The 15,905-nt window shown below is 52.7% G+C and overlaps 2 protein-coding genes across 6 annotated transcripts in view; one reads left to right on the top strand and one right to left on the bottom strand.

Annotated features, from left to right (window-relative positions):
• The first annotated feature begins 134 nt into the window (after window positions 1-134).
• TMEM53 (transmembrane protein 53) lies at window positions 135-4,699 on the top strand. 2 transcript variants are annotated; one of them, XM_075508632.1, is made up of 3 exons: window positions 135-227; window positions 797-909; window positions 3,321-4,699. In XM_075508632.1, the coding sequence occupies exons 1-3, from the start codon at window positions 173-175 to the stop codon at window positions 3,981-3,983; spliced, it is 831 nt and encodes a 276-aa protein (XP_075364747.1). In that variant the 5' UTR covers window positions 135-172; the 3' UTR covers window positions 3,984-4,699. The 2 variants fall into 2 exon arrangements, with proteins under 2 accessions (XP_075364747.1, XP_075364748.1); XM_075508633.1 differs by having other exon boundaries at window positions 179-267.
• An 8,232-nt stretch (window positions 4,700-12,931) lies between these two features.
• The window catches only part of RNF220 (ring finger protein 220), a 225,642-nt gene continuing 222,668 nt past the window's right edge, over window positions 12,932-15,905 (bottom strand). For all 4 annotated transcript variants that reach the window (XM_075508622.1, XM_075508623.1, XM_075508624.1 and 1 more), the window contains one exon: window positions 12,932-13,626. In XM_075508622.1, the coding sequence (XP_075364737.1) occupies window positions 13,555-13,626 (72 nt within the window). In that variant the 3' untranslated portion in view covers window positions 12,932-13,554. The remainder of the gene's footprint in view (window positions 13,627-15,905) is intronic.

Here is a 15,905-nt window from a genome sequence, read left to right as displayed (position 1 = left end):
GCCGGGTGCTAAGGGCGCGTTGCTAAGGAAGTGGGAGGCGGGGAGGGGAGGGGACGGAGAGTGAGGCGGGGTGCGCCGGCGTCCTTCCCATTGGCTGCGGGAGGGGTGGGGGCGGAGCTTCCGGTGGAGAGAGCGGAAGCGCCGGTGGGGTGTGAAGCGGGAGTGCGCGGCGATGGGGGCCCGCGGGCTGGAGGCGGCGGTGGAGCTGGCGCCGGGGGAGGCCCGCGGTGCGGGGGCGAGTGGGCCTGGGGGCCCCGAGCGTGAAGGGTGGGGGCGGGCCCGGGGGACCCCAGTGACAGGAGGGACTGGGGGACCCCTGAGGGAGGAGGGGGGGGACTGGGCCTGGGGGACCCCTGAGGGTGAGGGTGGGGGGGACCGGGCCTGGGGGACCCGTCGGGGGAGGGAGCCGCGGAGACACTTGTGCCGTACCAGGTGTCTGGTAGTTCCTGGAGGGCAGGGCAGGACGCTTCCCTTTCCCCCCTGGAAGCGGGCAGCAGTCTCTGATGCCTCCCCAGCTGCCGGGAGGCGTGAGGAGGGGGTGGCTGCCCCCCGCAGCGATCTGCACACTGCTGGCTTTCCAGCAGTGGAGAGCTTTGGGAAGCTGCAGGGATTGAAACTGTGCTGTCCTGCTGAGCACGCCCACATAGTGAAACTGGGATGAGGCAGTATTCGTAACTGACTGAGAAATTAAGCTAATACCTGCGTCACCGTTACCTTTAAACTTTATTAACTTGCCGTAAGTTCTGATTCTGGTAGACCGGAGGACAATTATTTTAAATCTTGTGATTTGTTTCAGAGAGCAGTACAGAGAGAGAGCATGCAGATGGTCAGCCTGTGGTGATTCTTCTAGGTTGGGCAGGCTGCCAGGACAAATACCTGGCCAAATACAGTGCAATTTACAGTCAGAAGGTGAGTAGCTTATTTATATTTTCATGACATTGTCATACATCTCTCTGAGAAACTGCCTCTTTTCTGTGTGTTGGTAAAATTGCTCTGAAGTCTCTCTGTCTGAAGAGTCATTGGGAGTGGGTGGTGAGTTCTCTTGTCATTGAAAGCTCCTTGTCTCTCGGAGCCCAGGCAGCGTTATCTAACAGTTGCTGATGTCATCTTTGTGCGTGCAGCTGAGATAAAAATACTTCCTTGGAGAAACTTTCTGCTGTTGTGTGAATCACTGGAGTACTTTAAGGCTTTCAAAGTTGTGAGACTATTCAGGAATGACATGAACTGTGTTAGCTTTCCAAACAGGTGAACGTGCGGGGAAAGATTATGCATTTACTGCTTGCTAATAGGCCACAGCACAGACTGGGTGAGGCCAGGCTGAGGACTGACAGAGTGTGTCAGCGTCCTTCGTTCCTTTGGCTTTTCCTTCCTCTGAAGATGATTCATCTAAATGTTGTAATCCAAATTCATTTTATCCTGTCTGTGAAGCAGGCATCCTATGACAGTCATACCTGCTCACTAGGAACTCATTGTGTTTCAACTAGAGAGGTCTGTCCAGTTGCTAGTTTCCTAAGTTATGATATTTTCCTTTCTAATACTGTATTTTACTGGAATGACCCCAGCTTGTAGTATGGGGACCCAGTGAAACATTAGACTTTTTTTTTTTTTTTGACAGCATACAAGGATCTTGTATTTATCCAAATCTGTTTCAGTTATAGGTGGCAAAGTTTGTACATTAACAAGTCTATTGTTAATGTGTAATCCAGTGCAAGAGTAATGAATTGGCTTGTTCTAGTGAAGAATTAATTAAGTGACTGTTGCGACTAAGAGACGCTGCTGAGCAGATAAGGAGCACATTACATGGCAGGATGCCAACTTTTTTGAAAATACTTTTCTATCAGAAAGATGATAGGAATGGGAAAGGAGAGAAAGGGTTTTCTTAGCTCCCTAATGACGAAGTGGCTGCAACCACGGCAGGACGGTGTAGAGGACTTTGATTTAAGAACTTGATATCCTCTTCTTCCTTGTTCACTGTTTAGGGAGCTCTGGGTGGGAGGGCTGTCTTGGTGGCTTTGCCTTGTGTTTGTCAGTGTGTAAATGTCAATGAGTTTAGGTGATAGAAAAGATCTAAGGCATTTATAAATGTAGTTCCATCTGCTCTATTTAGAAACTCCTCCAAGATCCTATTTCCCAATTGTCCTGGTTTTGGATGGGATAGAGTTAATTTTCTTCCCAGTAGCTGGTATAGTGCTGTGTTTTTGATTTAGTATGAGAATAATGTTGATAACACACTGACGTTTTAGTTGTTGCTAAGCAGTGCTTACATTAAGTCAAGGACTTTTCAGCTTCCCATGCTCTGCCAGGCGCACAAGAAGCTGGGAAGGGGGCACAGCCAGGACAGCTGACCCAAACTGGCCAAAGGGCTATTCCATACCATATGGCATCATGCTCACTATATAAACTGGGGGGAGTTGGCCGAGGAGGAGTGATTGCTACTTGGGGATGGGCTGGGCATCGGTCAGTGGGTGGTGAGCAGTTGCATTGTGCATCACTTGTTTTGTACATTCTACTATTATTATTATTATTTCTTCCTCTGCTGTTCTATTAAACTGTCTTTATCTCAACCCATGGGTTTTACTTTCTTTTTTTCCTGATTCTCTCCCCCATCCCACTGGGGGGAGGGTGAGCGACCGCCTGTGTGGTGCTTAGTTGCTGACTGGGTTTAAACCACGACACCAATCTACACCTAAATGTAAGGCCTTAACTGTAAAGGCAATTGCTCTGGCATTCTGAATCTCTGAACCAGTGCTCTTCATTTGCACAGCTAGAGCGTTTCAGAAAGGCTTATGAAAATCATGTCAGTGTTGATCGTGGGTGAGTCTTACAGTCAGCTGCAAACAAATACTACCCAAGGACAGGAAGAAGTTCCTTCTCATTCTTATTAGTTTCAGTTTCAGTGTCATGAACTAGATGTGTACCAGAGCAGGCCCTTCTTACCAAAATGGCTGATACTGAAGGTTTGTGAATCAGGGAGATGGTTTTTTCTTCCTGGGTGAAGACTTAACACTCATAAAAGCTTGGGTGGCAATGCCCCCAGGGGCTGTGCCAGTTAGCACAAGATTTGAAAGGATCTCAAACATCATCAAATCCAGGCCTCTGCTACTGCAGAAACCTTTTCATAATCCTGTGTGCCATTATGATTAATATAATCCTATTCATATTGGTGCCTTGCTACTGGTGCTAAAGACTTTCTTCTGGCCCTGTGGTTTCTGTTGGAAACCTGTCCCAAATTTTCACGTTCTTTGTACTGATGCTTTCCTACTCCATGTAATTTACAGCACAGCCTAAATGTGTGTGGGATCTCTTTCTGTTCTTCTTAGGGGTGCACCGTTATCCGCTACACAGCTCCATGGAGAATGATATTCTTCTCTGAGACCTTTGGCATCAGATCCCTCCAGACCCCAGCCATGCAACTCCTGGAGCTGCTCTTCGACTACAGCATTGAAAACAGACCAGTTCTTTTTCATGTTTTTAGCAATGGTGGTGTCATGCTGTACCGTTACATCATTGAGGCACTCCACACTCACAAGCCATTTAAGAACCTCAAAGTAGCTGGCACCATTTTTGACAGTGCCCCTGGCAGAAGAAACTTGAGAGGAGGCCTTCGTGCCTTGGCTACTGTCTTGGTATCCACGAATGTGCTGCTCAAGTATTTCCTCTTATTTGCTTTTGCTACTACAGCTGTTGTGCTGCGGATCTTGCTGTACCCATTGACCCGCTTTGTCCACGAGAGCCATTACGATGCCCTGCTGAAAGCGCCCTCGCGGTGGCCTGAGCTTTACCTCTATTCCCAAGCTGATGCCATCATTGAGGCCAGCGAAGTTAAGCACATGGCTGATGCCCGGCAGCAGCTCAGTGTCTCCGTGAAAGCTGTAGACTTTTCGGATTCGGCTCACGTCAGCCATATGCGGGTGTATCCCACCTATTACAGCAACCTCTGTATGACTTTCCTGTCTGACTGTGTCGGGGGCTCACCTCGTTAGTGGTGTAATGACCTCCAATGTTTGCCTCTGCTTTGCTCAGCTTATATGGGAAATGTCACCCCCTTTGCCTTTGTGTCTTTGAAGGGAGGAAAGTAGAGACTTCTTAGCTTTTTTTTTTTTTTTCCCCCCACCATCTATGAGTCTGAAAGTCTGCAGGCTGGCCTTTGGGCCAGCCATGTTATAGCAGAAAGTAGATATGGATTAATTTAAAGTACTGAAGGTGAAATCCTAGCATGGTTGAAGTTGATGCGCTTTACCAAGGTGTCACAGACCAAAATTTCACATGGAGTGTTATTTGTTTCTTCCTGTCTCGTGGTGTTCTCTGCTTTCCATGTTGTCTCCTTGTCCCTGATGTCCAATGTGCATGTTCTGTTGCTTCGTACTGATTTTACAATACAGCTCTTCAATATCTTTCTTGTTTTTTTCCTCTCTGCCATTTCTTTTGTCTTGCAGTGAGCAAACAGAAGCAGCTCTGCAGGACTTCTCTCTTCCCTCAGTGCATCCCAGCTCTTGTTATACTGCCTGCTGGAGATCAGGCCCAGAAGCCAAGTGTAAGACCTGAACAAGGCGTGTGCAGGGCCGTATGACCAGACTGTCATCTGGTTCCTTTAAATAGCTGAGATAGATGGAGTAGACAAAGCTCTGAGCCTTGGTGGGAGCTCAAATGTTTGTGATAGCTTTTGTGTTCTTCAACCAAAAGATTTAAGTTAACCTTTTTGAACATGTCTTGTGTTTTGTTTCTCTTCCTTCCAGTGTTTTGTGTGTTCTCTGGAGTGGTTTTGCTTTCTTGGAGAACTGCTCATTTACTACTGTGTGTCTTTGAGCAGCCTATATTGTGCATCTGGAAATGCAGGGAAACTGGCACAGCTGTAACCCAAAAGACCTCAGAAATAGAAAGGTGGAACTGCAGAGAAAAATGAAACTGTCTCTTGGAGCTATGATTGATACTGGGTGTTTCTTAAATCGCTTCCAGCCCACAAATGACCATGAAATTCAATGTTTTTCCCCATAACGTTCTCTTCAGATGATCAGTCTTTGCTGTCCATGCAGCGTGCACTAGTAATACAATAAATTAATTCCTTCCACCTAGTGAAAAAGTAGCTCATTGCACTGCACTTCAGCCATGTTTGGGCTCTGTGTTTTGTTGTTTATTTTGGGGAGAAGCAGGGATAAAGACAGGGGAGAGCCTGCTAATAACATGTTTATGCCATGTCACAGCGCTGCAAGCTAATTAATAATGTGGTGGACAGGATTAGCTGACTTCAAATTCCTAGTCAAAGGTTGGTGGGAACAGGCTCTGGAGGGCTATGGGCCTGTTTGAACAAGGGGCTGCCCTCAAGAGGTAGGAACATAAAAAGCATGAGGATTTTTACAGATGTTTGCTGCCTGTGGGCTACTGTGCTTGTCTCGCCCACCTTTGGGGTGCTGTCATCCACAATTACAAAGCACTTGCTGTTCTGAATGGAAACGCAGAGAGGGAGGTCTCTTGGGAAGCACTAAAATAATTTGGAAGTTTAAAACGAGAACCATAACACCTCACAGAAGTGGAAGCACAGGGTGAGTTGTGGTCAGTGGCCAGAACAACTGTTTCTAGCAGGCCAGTGTGGCAACGCTTATTTGGGTGTGGTTTTAAAGGGTGGACTGGGGTGTATAGGATAGGCGAGAATTAACTGAAAAGGGGCTGATGGCCTGGTTTGTCTTCAGTTTTTTAAAGGTGAAAACTGGCTCCAGGCACAGGAGCCCTTGTTGCTCAGGGTCCAGTCTTCTGTAGGTGTGATCCCATTTTCAGCTTCCACTGTGAAGATGAGCTGTGAGGGCTACCCTGTGGTAAGATAGCCTCCAGCCTGCCGCTTTTCATGAAGAAATTCTTGTTCCTAGGGTTTGGACCTGTAAAATCCAGGCATGGTCCCCTATCCCCAGAAAGCCCATCAGAGATCGAGCTTTTTAAAGCAGGCCCCTGGTTTGTGCTGTCAGTGTCGTAACTCCTGAGCTGTGATCTCTTTGCCTGCCTTCCTGGAGAGCTGGGCTGCGTCTCCTGAGCATTCAGCCTGTTTGTGGAACTGTGAAAACTCTTAGGGAGCAGAGGTGATAAAGGTTATTTAACTAGCACTTGCCCTCATGCTGGTTTCTATGGGTTCAGTATTTACAGAACAGTTAAACGCTCCATAATATACGCCTCTGAATTAATACAGTTGTGCTGGGCTGGGAATCTGCTGTTCCTGTTTATTGCCGTGGGCGTTGAACTTCTCCTATTTAAGGACTGGGGCTGTTGCGGAGTGTGGCTGGCAGGAGCTGGAGCTAAACCCTCTGTCCCTGTGCAATGGGACGGCGAAGCTCCCTCTGGGAAGAGCCCCACGCGTGTCAGCTACACCTTCCAGCCCACCTTCACCCCCCCACCACGGGATTGCTGCTCCCCCAGCTCAGTCCAGCTCTGCTTCACCTCCCCGCTTTCTGGGGCAGCAGGCAGGGAGCGGGCACTGCCTGCTGGAGCTCCGCAATCAGAGGTGCCCTGTGCTACGTGAGCGGGAACCATCTCACAGGCATTTCCACTGCTGCAAAACTGACTAGAAATTTGGGGCTAATTTGTGTACACACCTCTCTTAAGAGCAGAGGGGATCTCGAGCAAGCCAGTGATTTACAGAGGAAGTCATCAGCACCAGTCTTCCAGGTGGGTTTAGTTTTCCATGTCCCAGCAAGTTTTAATGATGATGATGATGATGAGCAATGTGTTAAATGTATTGTGTGGTATGTTGCCCTCTTCTTTCCCATACAGCATGTATGTTCACCACCACCACCCCCTTCTGCCCTCTTTATTTCTGTTGCTTGTTATTTGAAACAGAAGGTTAATAACTTGGAGCCTGAAGGCACACGGCCAAGAACTGATCCAAGCACTACTGGATTAAAAAAACCCAGCCTCAGACCCTTAATCCTTGCTAAACTGTCACAGTTTGGTGCAGCCTGTGTTTCTAAAGAGCTTCAGCCTGAACACTGAAAGCCAAAGGTTGGGAGATCTTGGCGTAGCCAAGTAAATATCTGAGATGAGCTATGGGAGGGGTATTGCAGATCTGCTCTTTGGGAGGAAGGCGGCAGCGTCCTCGTGGGTAGGGAGCGGGACGTGGCACCGGCAATCTCTGCCTGGGGAGCCCAGAGCTCGTTTTCCTATAGTCCAGGCCTCGTGCGCAGATGGTGGAGCAGTGTGGGCGAAACACCAGTGGTGGTGGGAGAGGAGGATGCCCAGGGGCCAGCTGCTGCCATTGCGCATTTCCCAGATAGATAGGTTCATTTTGCAAGAGCGCAGATTAACCTTTCCTCAGCAACAAAAGCCATTTGTGAGTGTTTCCTGTGAGGGAGCTGGCTGCCAGCTTGCTCCCCGGTGCTGCCTTCTCTCCCCAGGCAGCGGTGATGTTGCAGGAAGGTTTTAAAAAAGAGAAAAAGCCGCTTAGTTAGTGGTCAGGATGGTTGTGTGCCTGGGCTGGAGGGTGCTTAGCTGCTGCTGGCAGGTGGTGGGAGGGTGTCCATGCAGCTGTGCCTCCGCGGCGCTGGGCGAGACCCGGGCAGAGCAGGGGCATGAGCCAGCCCAGCCAGGGGCTGCGTTTTGGAGCAGGGGGGGAGCATCTCACAGCGCCGGTAATTCAAACCGAGCCCTTGGGCAAAGACTGACCTGTGCCTACACCTAATAAAGGTGTTTTAAAAGTCTGCCGTTGCCTTTTGTGCGCTGGGGCAGCAAATTGTGTATGGGGTGATGCCCCCGTCTTCGTACATGCGGGGAAGGCGCAGGCTTACGTGTGAAGCTGTGCCACCGGTGGAAAAGCAAGCATGGACGGCTGGAAATGGCAAGGAGCAACCCAACCCCGTGTTCTGCTTCCTGGAAAGAGGAGGGGGGAGGCGTGAGGCTGGTCTCCATCGCCCCAGGGAGGTGATGGAGGAGGGAGCTGGCCCAAGGCGGCTGTGCCAACCTCCCTGAGGGCGTGGGATGCTCCGGCCCGGGAGGGAGCAGCGGTCCACGAGGTGGCAGCAGGTCCCCTCTTTCCTGCGTGGAGAGAGTCCTGGTTTAGGAGAACAAGCAGAGCAGATGCTGGAGAAGACCCCAACAGTGCGCCTCAGCCCCGTGCCCGAGAGCATCTCCTGCAAAAAGTCCCCTCTCGAGGCAAGGAAAAAGACCAGCAAGAAAAAACTCCAGTGACAAGAAGTAGAGAGCGTGAGTTAATATGGAGCAGCATTTAGCCCTAGAGCGGCAATCCCCTGGAAGTCCTACTAGATCCTATTTCTCAGCTTTAACTGAACATTAAAAGTGAAAGTCTAACGGCAGGAATAGCTTTACCGCCCGTCCCGCATTGGCAGGCCAGGTCGCACCGCTTCCCTCCGTCACGCAGAGAGGGCTGTCTATTTTTTAAGTGAATCCATGCAGTATGGTAGTTAGACAGACCACGGTCCGACTTCTTGGGGCTTGGTGCCAGGCCCTCCTGAACACCCTGGTGAACTGGGACTGTGGAGCTCCCTTGGGAGCCTGTAGCCCCCCCCAAACCTGCTTTCCTACTCTCTGGAAAGTCTGGCAGGACCCCCCCAACACATGGGGCTGGGGGCTTGAGGGGCAGTTAGGAAACAGGATAGCACAACCGGGGGCCACAGTCACTGTCTGAACCCCCCAACCCACCCCCAGCACACCCTACGCACAGGTCCTGCACCTAGCCTGGGGCATGGGCAAGGGAGGCAGGGGCTCACAGGGCAGCTGCTCGCTCTGCCTGCCCGGTATGCCCCCATCCTCTTCCCTTTGAACTTGAGCCCCATCCCCTCATCTCCACATCCTCACATGGCTGCATACCCACCCCAGCACCGCCAGCCAGAGACAAGCCACCCGGGCAGGGCTGAGGTGGGCAGAGGGGTGCACGGCATCCTTCGGTCACCCTCCCAAACCCATGGGGGCTGGGGCAGGGAGAGCTTGGGCAGCCCCTGCCCTCCCCGGGTGATGAATGAGCTGACAATAAGGTATTGATAAGGAATTAACCTTGAGCCCTTCTTGCTTCAGTGTCAATAGAGCAGGAGCCAAGTACACACGTTTGATTGGAAATCTGTGTTTGGCCTCTGCCACCTCTGCGCCCATCGACGTGCCGGCGAGACGAGAGGGGGATGCGAATGGCCCTGCTGCACCCTCCCCGGGACCCAGACCCCCCCCCGATGGGTCCCTCTCGGCTCCCCCAGCCCGCGGCTGCTGGGGTTGACCGTGGGCACCCGGCTCTATGGGGCTGTAGCAGCCTCTGTGCCCCCCACCTGGCATGTGGGGGGCCAGCTACCAGGGCCCCCCAGCCCCCCAAAAAGCCTATGCCCATCCTGCTCCGGCCTCCACTCCGAGCAGTTTGTTTAATTAAGTGTTTTGCCTAATGGGATTGCCTCATTTCCATAACAAACTGGCGGGCTGTCATTAGGTGGGCTCCCTCATTCATTACTGTTAATTAGATATGGATCCCCCAGAAGGCGGCGCAGGGTGATGAACGAGGCCCCTGACACACGCTATTACACATTAGCATTTTCTCAATACATCTGATACATCACAGCCCTCCGCTTCCTAAAGATATTTTAAATAAAATATTAGCAGCCTGCTGCAGGGCGGGTGGAGGGGGAGGGAGGCAGGGTTCCTGCCCCTCACCCTGGCCTCAGGCCTCCTCTGGGATGAAAGCGGACTGGAGAGCGGATGAGATGCCTTGCTGCTCCCTGCCAGCCAAAAAAAGCAGCCAAATCCACCCCTTTCCCCATCCTTGCCACCGCGGATGGAAAGAGCTCCCTGACATCCCCGCTGCCCCCTGCATCAGCCCAGGGACCCCCCCCCCAGCACCCCATCCCCAGGGGATGCAGCCCTGGAGAGGGGTTAAACACCCCATCAACCTGTCTGCAAAATGTTTGTAAACCAAAAGCATCGGCGCCAGCCCCACACTGGGGGGAACCCAACCTCCACCCCCCCTGCCCCAGCAGCCTCCTGGTCCTCGCTGTCGGGGGTAACCCTATACTGTGGCGGTGGTCCCTAATGCAGGACATATAGATCTGTTGGGGCTGGGCGCCTCCTGCCCCCAACTAATGCAGCCGATGAGACTTCATTATGGGGGGGGGGTGTCCCCTGAGGTGTGCCCTTTGCCCTGCCCTCCTGGCTCTACGGGGGGGGGGACACAAGTTGGGGGACCCCATCCGTGGTGGGGCAGAGATGCATCATTGCAGGGGGATGCTGGGGCGGGACCCCCCGCCAGCCCCCCGTGAGGGGGCTGGCGGGGGGTCCCGCCCCAGCATCCCCCTGCATCTGTCCCTGCATCTGTCCCTGCACCCCAAACAGGACGTGGGCTCCCCTTTGGGACATTACCCACATCCAGGGTAATGGTGTGTGTCTGTGCGTGTGTGTGTGTGTCTCCTCCGCTGCCTCTTGCCTGCAAAAGGGAAACACAGAAAGGCGGGAAGCGCCCGAGAAGATTTATACTTGTTTAATTAATGTCAAATGTAGTTTACAAACGGGAGTGACAAGTACCTCTTTGTATAATATACACCGACACACAATCATCGACACACCGGAATATCGCTTTGTGCAACTGGGATTCTTTGGGCAAAGATAGGTAACTCCGATATTTCAATTTTTTTTTTTTTTTTTTTTTTAATCATTTAAACTCATTACAGAAGAGGGGAAGCGGCAGATGTGTGTTACAAACTGGGATGCCTCCCTCCCCAGCCTTCCCCCTGCAGCCTCCCTCTTGAAAACAGGGGATGGCTTTACAATTAAAAAAATAATTAAAAAAAAAAACAACCCCAAAACAAAGAACCAATGACTAGTTACATATGGTTTTACACATACGTACATAGAGCACACGGCTGGTCCACAACACCTGCCAGAAACCCTGGGTCTCTCCCAGGGTCTATTTCCAAGGAAGGGCTGGGGCAGGGGGTCCTGCCCTCTCCCCCTTCCCGGCTGCCTTTCAAACCCACCCACTGCACCCTCTCCAAATCTCTCTCTGAGGTCCCAGTGCCAGCACCCAGGCAAGCGCAGCCCCGGCTGGGTGGCACTCGCAGCCCAGCCATGCCCCCCGCAAATTTTCCCCCCTTTATAAACCCAGACCCAAGTTCTGTGTGCCTGCCCTTCCCCTGCCTGAGTGCTGGTGGCCAGAGGGTTACCCAGCAGTGACAGCCCACCGCTGCGGCCCCTTCCCCTGCCCGCAGCCTCCCCGGGGAGGCAGGACCCTCCCGGGGTGGCAGGACCCTCCCGGGGTGGCTCGGCTTCCTCTGGTCCCCGGGAGCTCTGTAGGGATGTGCCCCTGAGCAGGGAAGGCTGCAGCTCTCCCGTCTCAGAGGCCACCATGCTGCTGTGAGCTTGGAGGCCTGGGAAACTCTCAATTAGGAATTGTCACCTTTTGCCAAGATGCTTATAAAATACAGCTCCTTAATTTTGGTGGGTTTTTTTTTTTTTGGATGCAGTGGGACCCTTCTGAAATCACTCGGGAGATGCCGAGGACAGCAGCTGCTCACTGCAAAACGGCATCAAGCTCAGGGCAGAGAAGGGGTGATGGGGCCACCACCCCAAGGCATCCTGCCTCCCCAGCCCTTCCCTCTCCAGAAAGGCCCTGGCAGCCCAGCGGCAAACCCCTCATCCACTGCTGTTTCCAAACTGTCTTAAAATGCCCCGGTCGTGTTGTGCTGCCAGGTGGGATCTGCCTGGAAAGACCCTGCGGGAGCAGGGGGAGATGAACTTCCCCAGCTCCCCGTCTTCTGGCTTCGGGGAGCTGGCACCCCGTGACTGCCTGGGGAGCCGGGACAGGGCTGCACGGCGTGGGGCTGGAAGAAGTCAGCACACAGGGCACGTGTTCGCCTTGGGAAATGGATCAGTATCTGTTTCTTGGGTCCTGAAAATAAAAGAAAAAACAACAAAAAAACAGGCCAGATGGCAGCTTTGGTTAAGGCTGAGGATACGGGAGACAGGGACGAGCATGAGGGACTGCGGGGCAGAAGCTGGGGCTGCGGGGAACCCCTGGCTCCTCTGCTCTGCTAGCCGCAGCCTGCGGGCAAGCCCTGGGGGTGGCCGCGGGGACGAGACAGGGCCGGCTTGGCTCTCCGCTCTAGTGCCAAAACCTCTTTTGCAAAAAGCAGGCTCCAGGAGAGCGGGGGAAGCCGGCGTGGGGCAGGCCTGGCTCTGCGGGGCTTGCGCATCTCTGCCCGGCAGCACCGGGACCCGCTGCAGCCAGCACGGCGAGGGAACCGGCCGAGCCTCTCCGGGCAAAGCCACAGCAGGGCCATCCCGTCCCCTGCCATCTCTCCCGTGCCCGCTTCCCCGCTGTCCGGCCTCGGCGGCGGGCACCGGGAGCAGCTCAGGCGTCCTTGGCCAGCAAACGCTGCCCGGAGGGGAGGAAAGCAAAGCAAGGCAGGGGCAGGGGAAGGGGCTGCGGTCCTGGAGGAGGCAGGAGGGGGTCAGCCGGACCCTCGAGCAGGGGCTCCCGGCCGGGGGAAGAGGGCAGCGCTCGGGCAGGCTGCCTCCCTCCAGCTCCGCACCGTTTGCCCCTTCCCCAGCTGGGAAAGGCAACGGGGGCTGAGCCAGATCCCCCCGCCCTGCCCAGCCCCCCGGTGAGGAGTTAAAAGCCGTGTCTTTCCGGGGATAACGATTCTATTATAAATAGCCCCATTAGCTACAACTAATGACAAAAATCCACCTCCTCTACTCCCCATAAGTTCTGTAAGTTATGGGCAATGCTACAGCCATTACTAAAAGCTGTTAACTTCATATCTGAATGAGGAAATATACACCACAGAACATTAAACCATTTATATTATATATATGTATATATATACTTTTTTTAAACTAATGACTTTAATGCCAAAACTTTGCTGAACCAAGAAAAATATGGGTTTAATGTTCTCTGCTCATTTTTTTTTCTTCTTTAAAAAAAATACAACCCAAAAAAAAGAAAGGGAAACTTATTAGTATGTAATGTTTGAGTCTATCCCATTTATACACAACATTGTAAACATATATAATCTATATTACATGTGCTTCATTTCTGCCTGGGTGTGTTTTTTTTTTTCTTTAAACCTTTTTTTATCACTAGAACACCACAAAAAACCAAAACAGAACCAAACCAAAAACCAAACCAAAACAAATAAAAACAAAACAAAAAAACTGAACAAAGAACACAAGTTACAGGTTATTTAACATCTTTCTGTCAAGGGTCCCTTCCCCAGTCTCCTGGGGGTAGAGTGGTCAACAACACAGTCCAAAGGAGGGCTCACGAGCCATCCGCGATGCAAAGCCAGCTCCAGGGAACGGGTGGATGGGAATACTGGTTTTAAAAAAGGGGGCTTCACAACAAAGGGTTTGGTTTTGCCCGCTGCAGATGCTGAAGGAGGTCTCAACACGCGGGACCTGGGAGCCGAGGCTCCCCACTGCTCCTGTATCCTCGAGTCCATGTCTGGAGTCTCTGGTTTGTTGTTGGTTTTTTTTTTTTTTTTTTTTTTAAATTTTAAAACGTCTTTTTTTGTTGCTGTCGTTCTTCTCCCCCTTGGTGTGATGAGCTGAGCCGAGTAGCTGGGTCCCGCCCTCCCGCTGGGTCCTTCATAAGTAGATACGCCGAAGGTCTCCAGGAGACGTGATGGTGTTACACTGGGGACAGAGCTTCTTGGCACCCTGCAACCGGCAGACGAGACGAACAGCGTGAGAGAGCGAAGGAGGACAATCCGCATGACTCTGCCCTCCGCCTGCGATCCCGGGGGAGCAGCACAGGAGCAGGGGGAGCGAGGCCACCCCGCTTCCCCTCCAGGCAAGGCCATTCCCTCCCAACAGCGGGCACGAGCTGTGAGAAGGGGGAGCCCCAACGCCTTCCTCGCCTGCCCCGCAAGACCCTCGCCCCGCTCCAGTCCCCGGCACGAGGCGGCTGGGCAGGCAGGAGGTCCGGGAGCCTGAAACCCGGAGCCAAGATGCGTCACCAAACTCAGCAGCTCCGGGGAGAGCAGTCTTTGCAGACGGATTGGCCTGAGCCCCCCGTCCCACTGCACTGTCGTCGCTGGCTGCCAGGCAGATCTGCTCCTTTCTGCTTCCCTTGCTCACCTGCAGCCCCCGATGAGCCAGTTCAGGTCGCCAAGCAGGCAGAAACCCAACCCAGCCAGAACAAGTGCAGTTTTCAGCTGGGATGACTGAACAGGTTCATGGTGGGGCTGGACCATCCCGTTCAGGGCAGCACGCTGGGGGACTGCCTCAGCCGTCCTGCGAAAGCCCCAGAGCTGCTGCCATGGAGGAAACCCCCAGCTCACAGAGATGCTGCGGAGATGAGTCTGTTCTGCCAAGGTGAGCTGAAACCAGTAAACTGTGAACTGGGGAGAGGTAATGGGCGGCCGACATGAACACTACATGAAATAAAACAAGGGCTGATGTACCATCTGTCACCGAGCCTGACAGCAAGAGGGTGTTAATAAGCCTCAGAATCGGGGTCAACCTAAGCCGGTCATCATTAGATTGGCAGATGTGACAGACAGTTGATGGGAAAAATGACAGAAAGATGGCTCTGCTGCGAGGCAGCCTCCTGTCTACAGCAGCAGCAGTGCAGGAAATTGGGATGCCCTGGCTTTCAACACCGACCGCAGCCTTAACATGACCTCCTGCTGCATAGAACTGAGCACAGGCTCTGTCTGAGCACCCCAAGTTTTGCTCGCTGCTGTCAGACAGGCCCTTCCAGCAGCTAATGCCCAGCGCTCGGCATGACAAGAGAGCTGACAGGGATGCAACATGCCATGTGAGAGCCTGCTGGCTTGCACAAGGCTTGCTGGCAGAACTGAAGCCATTCGGTTCAGTGATGCTGCTGCTCCCCCTTAGCAGGGCTTGTTTCAGTACCTGCAGCAGTGAGCATGGCAGCTTGCAGGACGTGGACGGAGTGGCAGGGCAGGACCGTGACCTGCCACACTGCTTAGGTACTGCTACCTGCATTTGGGGACATCCCTAGCAGAGGAGCTGGCACTGCTGCTTACAAAAGGCAAGCGTCCTTAGAAAAGCGTCCTTTCTGCTCTGTGACAACACCTGCAGAGAGGACAGGGGCTTTCTCCCCTGGAAGCTCCCCGGACTAAGGAGAATCTAGAGGAGAGAGTCCCAGGTACAGAAAATTTACACAGGTGCAAGCAATTCACAGGGATGTTGCTCCAAAGAGGTGCAAGTCATGTTTGCTCTGCAGTCTTGAGTACTACCGAAAAGCCCCTGTAGACCAGCCTTGAACCAGCCCCCTCCCTGCTCCCAGTGCACATTATTCCTGGCAGACACGGACTTTGCACATTTGCTGTTCCCTGAGCTTTGGACTTCTGAGTAATCAGGCTCCCATTTGATACCCTTTGCTGCTAGCAGCTGAGCTGCTGCCCCAATGTGTGTAGGAACCACAGGCACTTGCACCTGAGATCTAAAACAGCCACAAAGTTCTGTTGAACTAGAGCTGAATGAAACACGTAACGAACACCCAAGACACCGGGGACATCACTCTCAGGGTGAGTGACAGACTGGCAGTGGGACAAACCACTGGTGGTCTGGATGGTGCATCTCGTTCTGGTGCTGCTGCCTGTGGGCACGTCCCTCCAGCTGCCCGGGACCTATCTTATCCCCCACGTTAACTACTGTGCGTGTTTAGATTCTCAGCTTTTTGGGGTAGGGACCATCTCACTGTGCCTGTGCAATGCATCAGGCAGCCCCATGGTCTTCACAGAGTGGACCTGGCATGCTGGATTCTGGGAAGCGCAAGCACAAACCACAACTGGAAGGAGAGGCTTAAAACCCTGATGAAATTGAAGACTGATTGTGCCGGACTTTAACGGAGCCTGTTTATATAAAATTCTGTTTTGCTTATGCTCAAGACCAGAGCTTTGGATCTCCAGCATTACAAAAGGGCAAGCTCTAACTCTGCATGTCCCAGTAAAAACTTCCTGCAGCAG

The sequence above is a fragment of the Mycteria americana genome, chromosome 7 (genome assembly GCF_035582795.1).
Source record: "Mycteria americana isolate JAX WOST 10 ecotype Jacksonville Zoo and Gardens chromosome 7, USCA_MyAme_1.0, whole genome shotgun sequence".
Classification (NCBI taxonomy): Eukaryota; Metazoa; Chordata; class Aves; order Ciconiiformes; family Ciconiidae; genus Mycteria; species Mycteria americana.
Note: the sequence above shows the minus strand (reverse complement) of the source record. Positions and strands in the feature narration are given on the sequence as shown.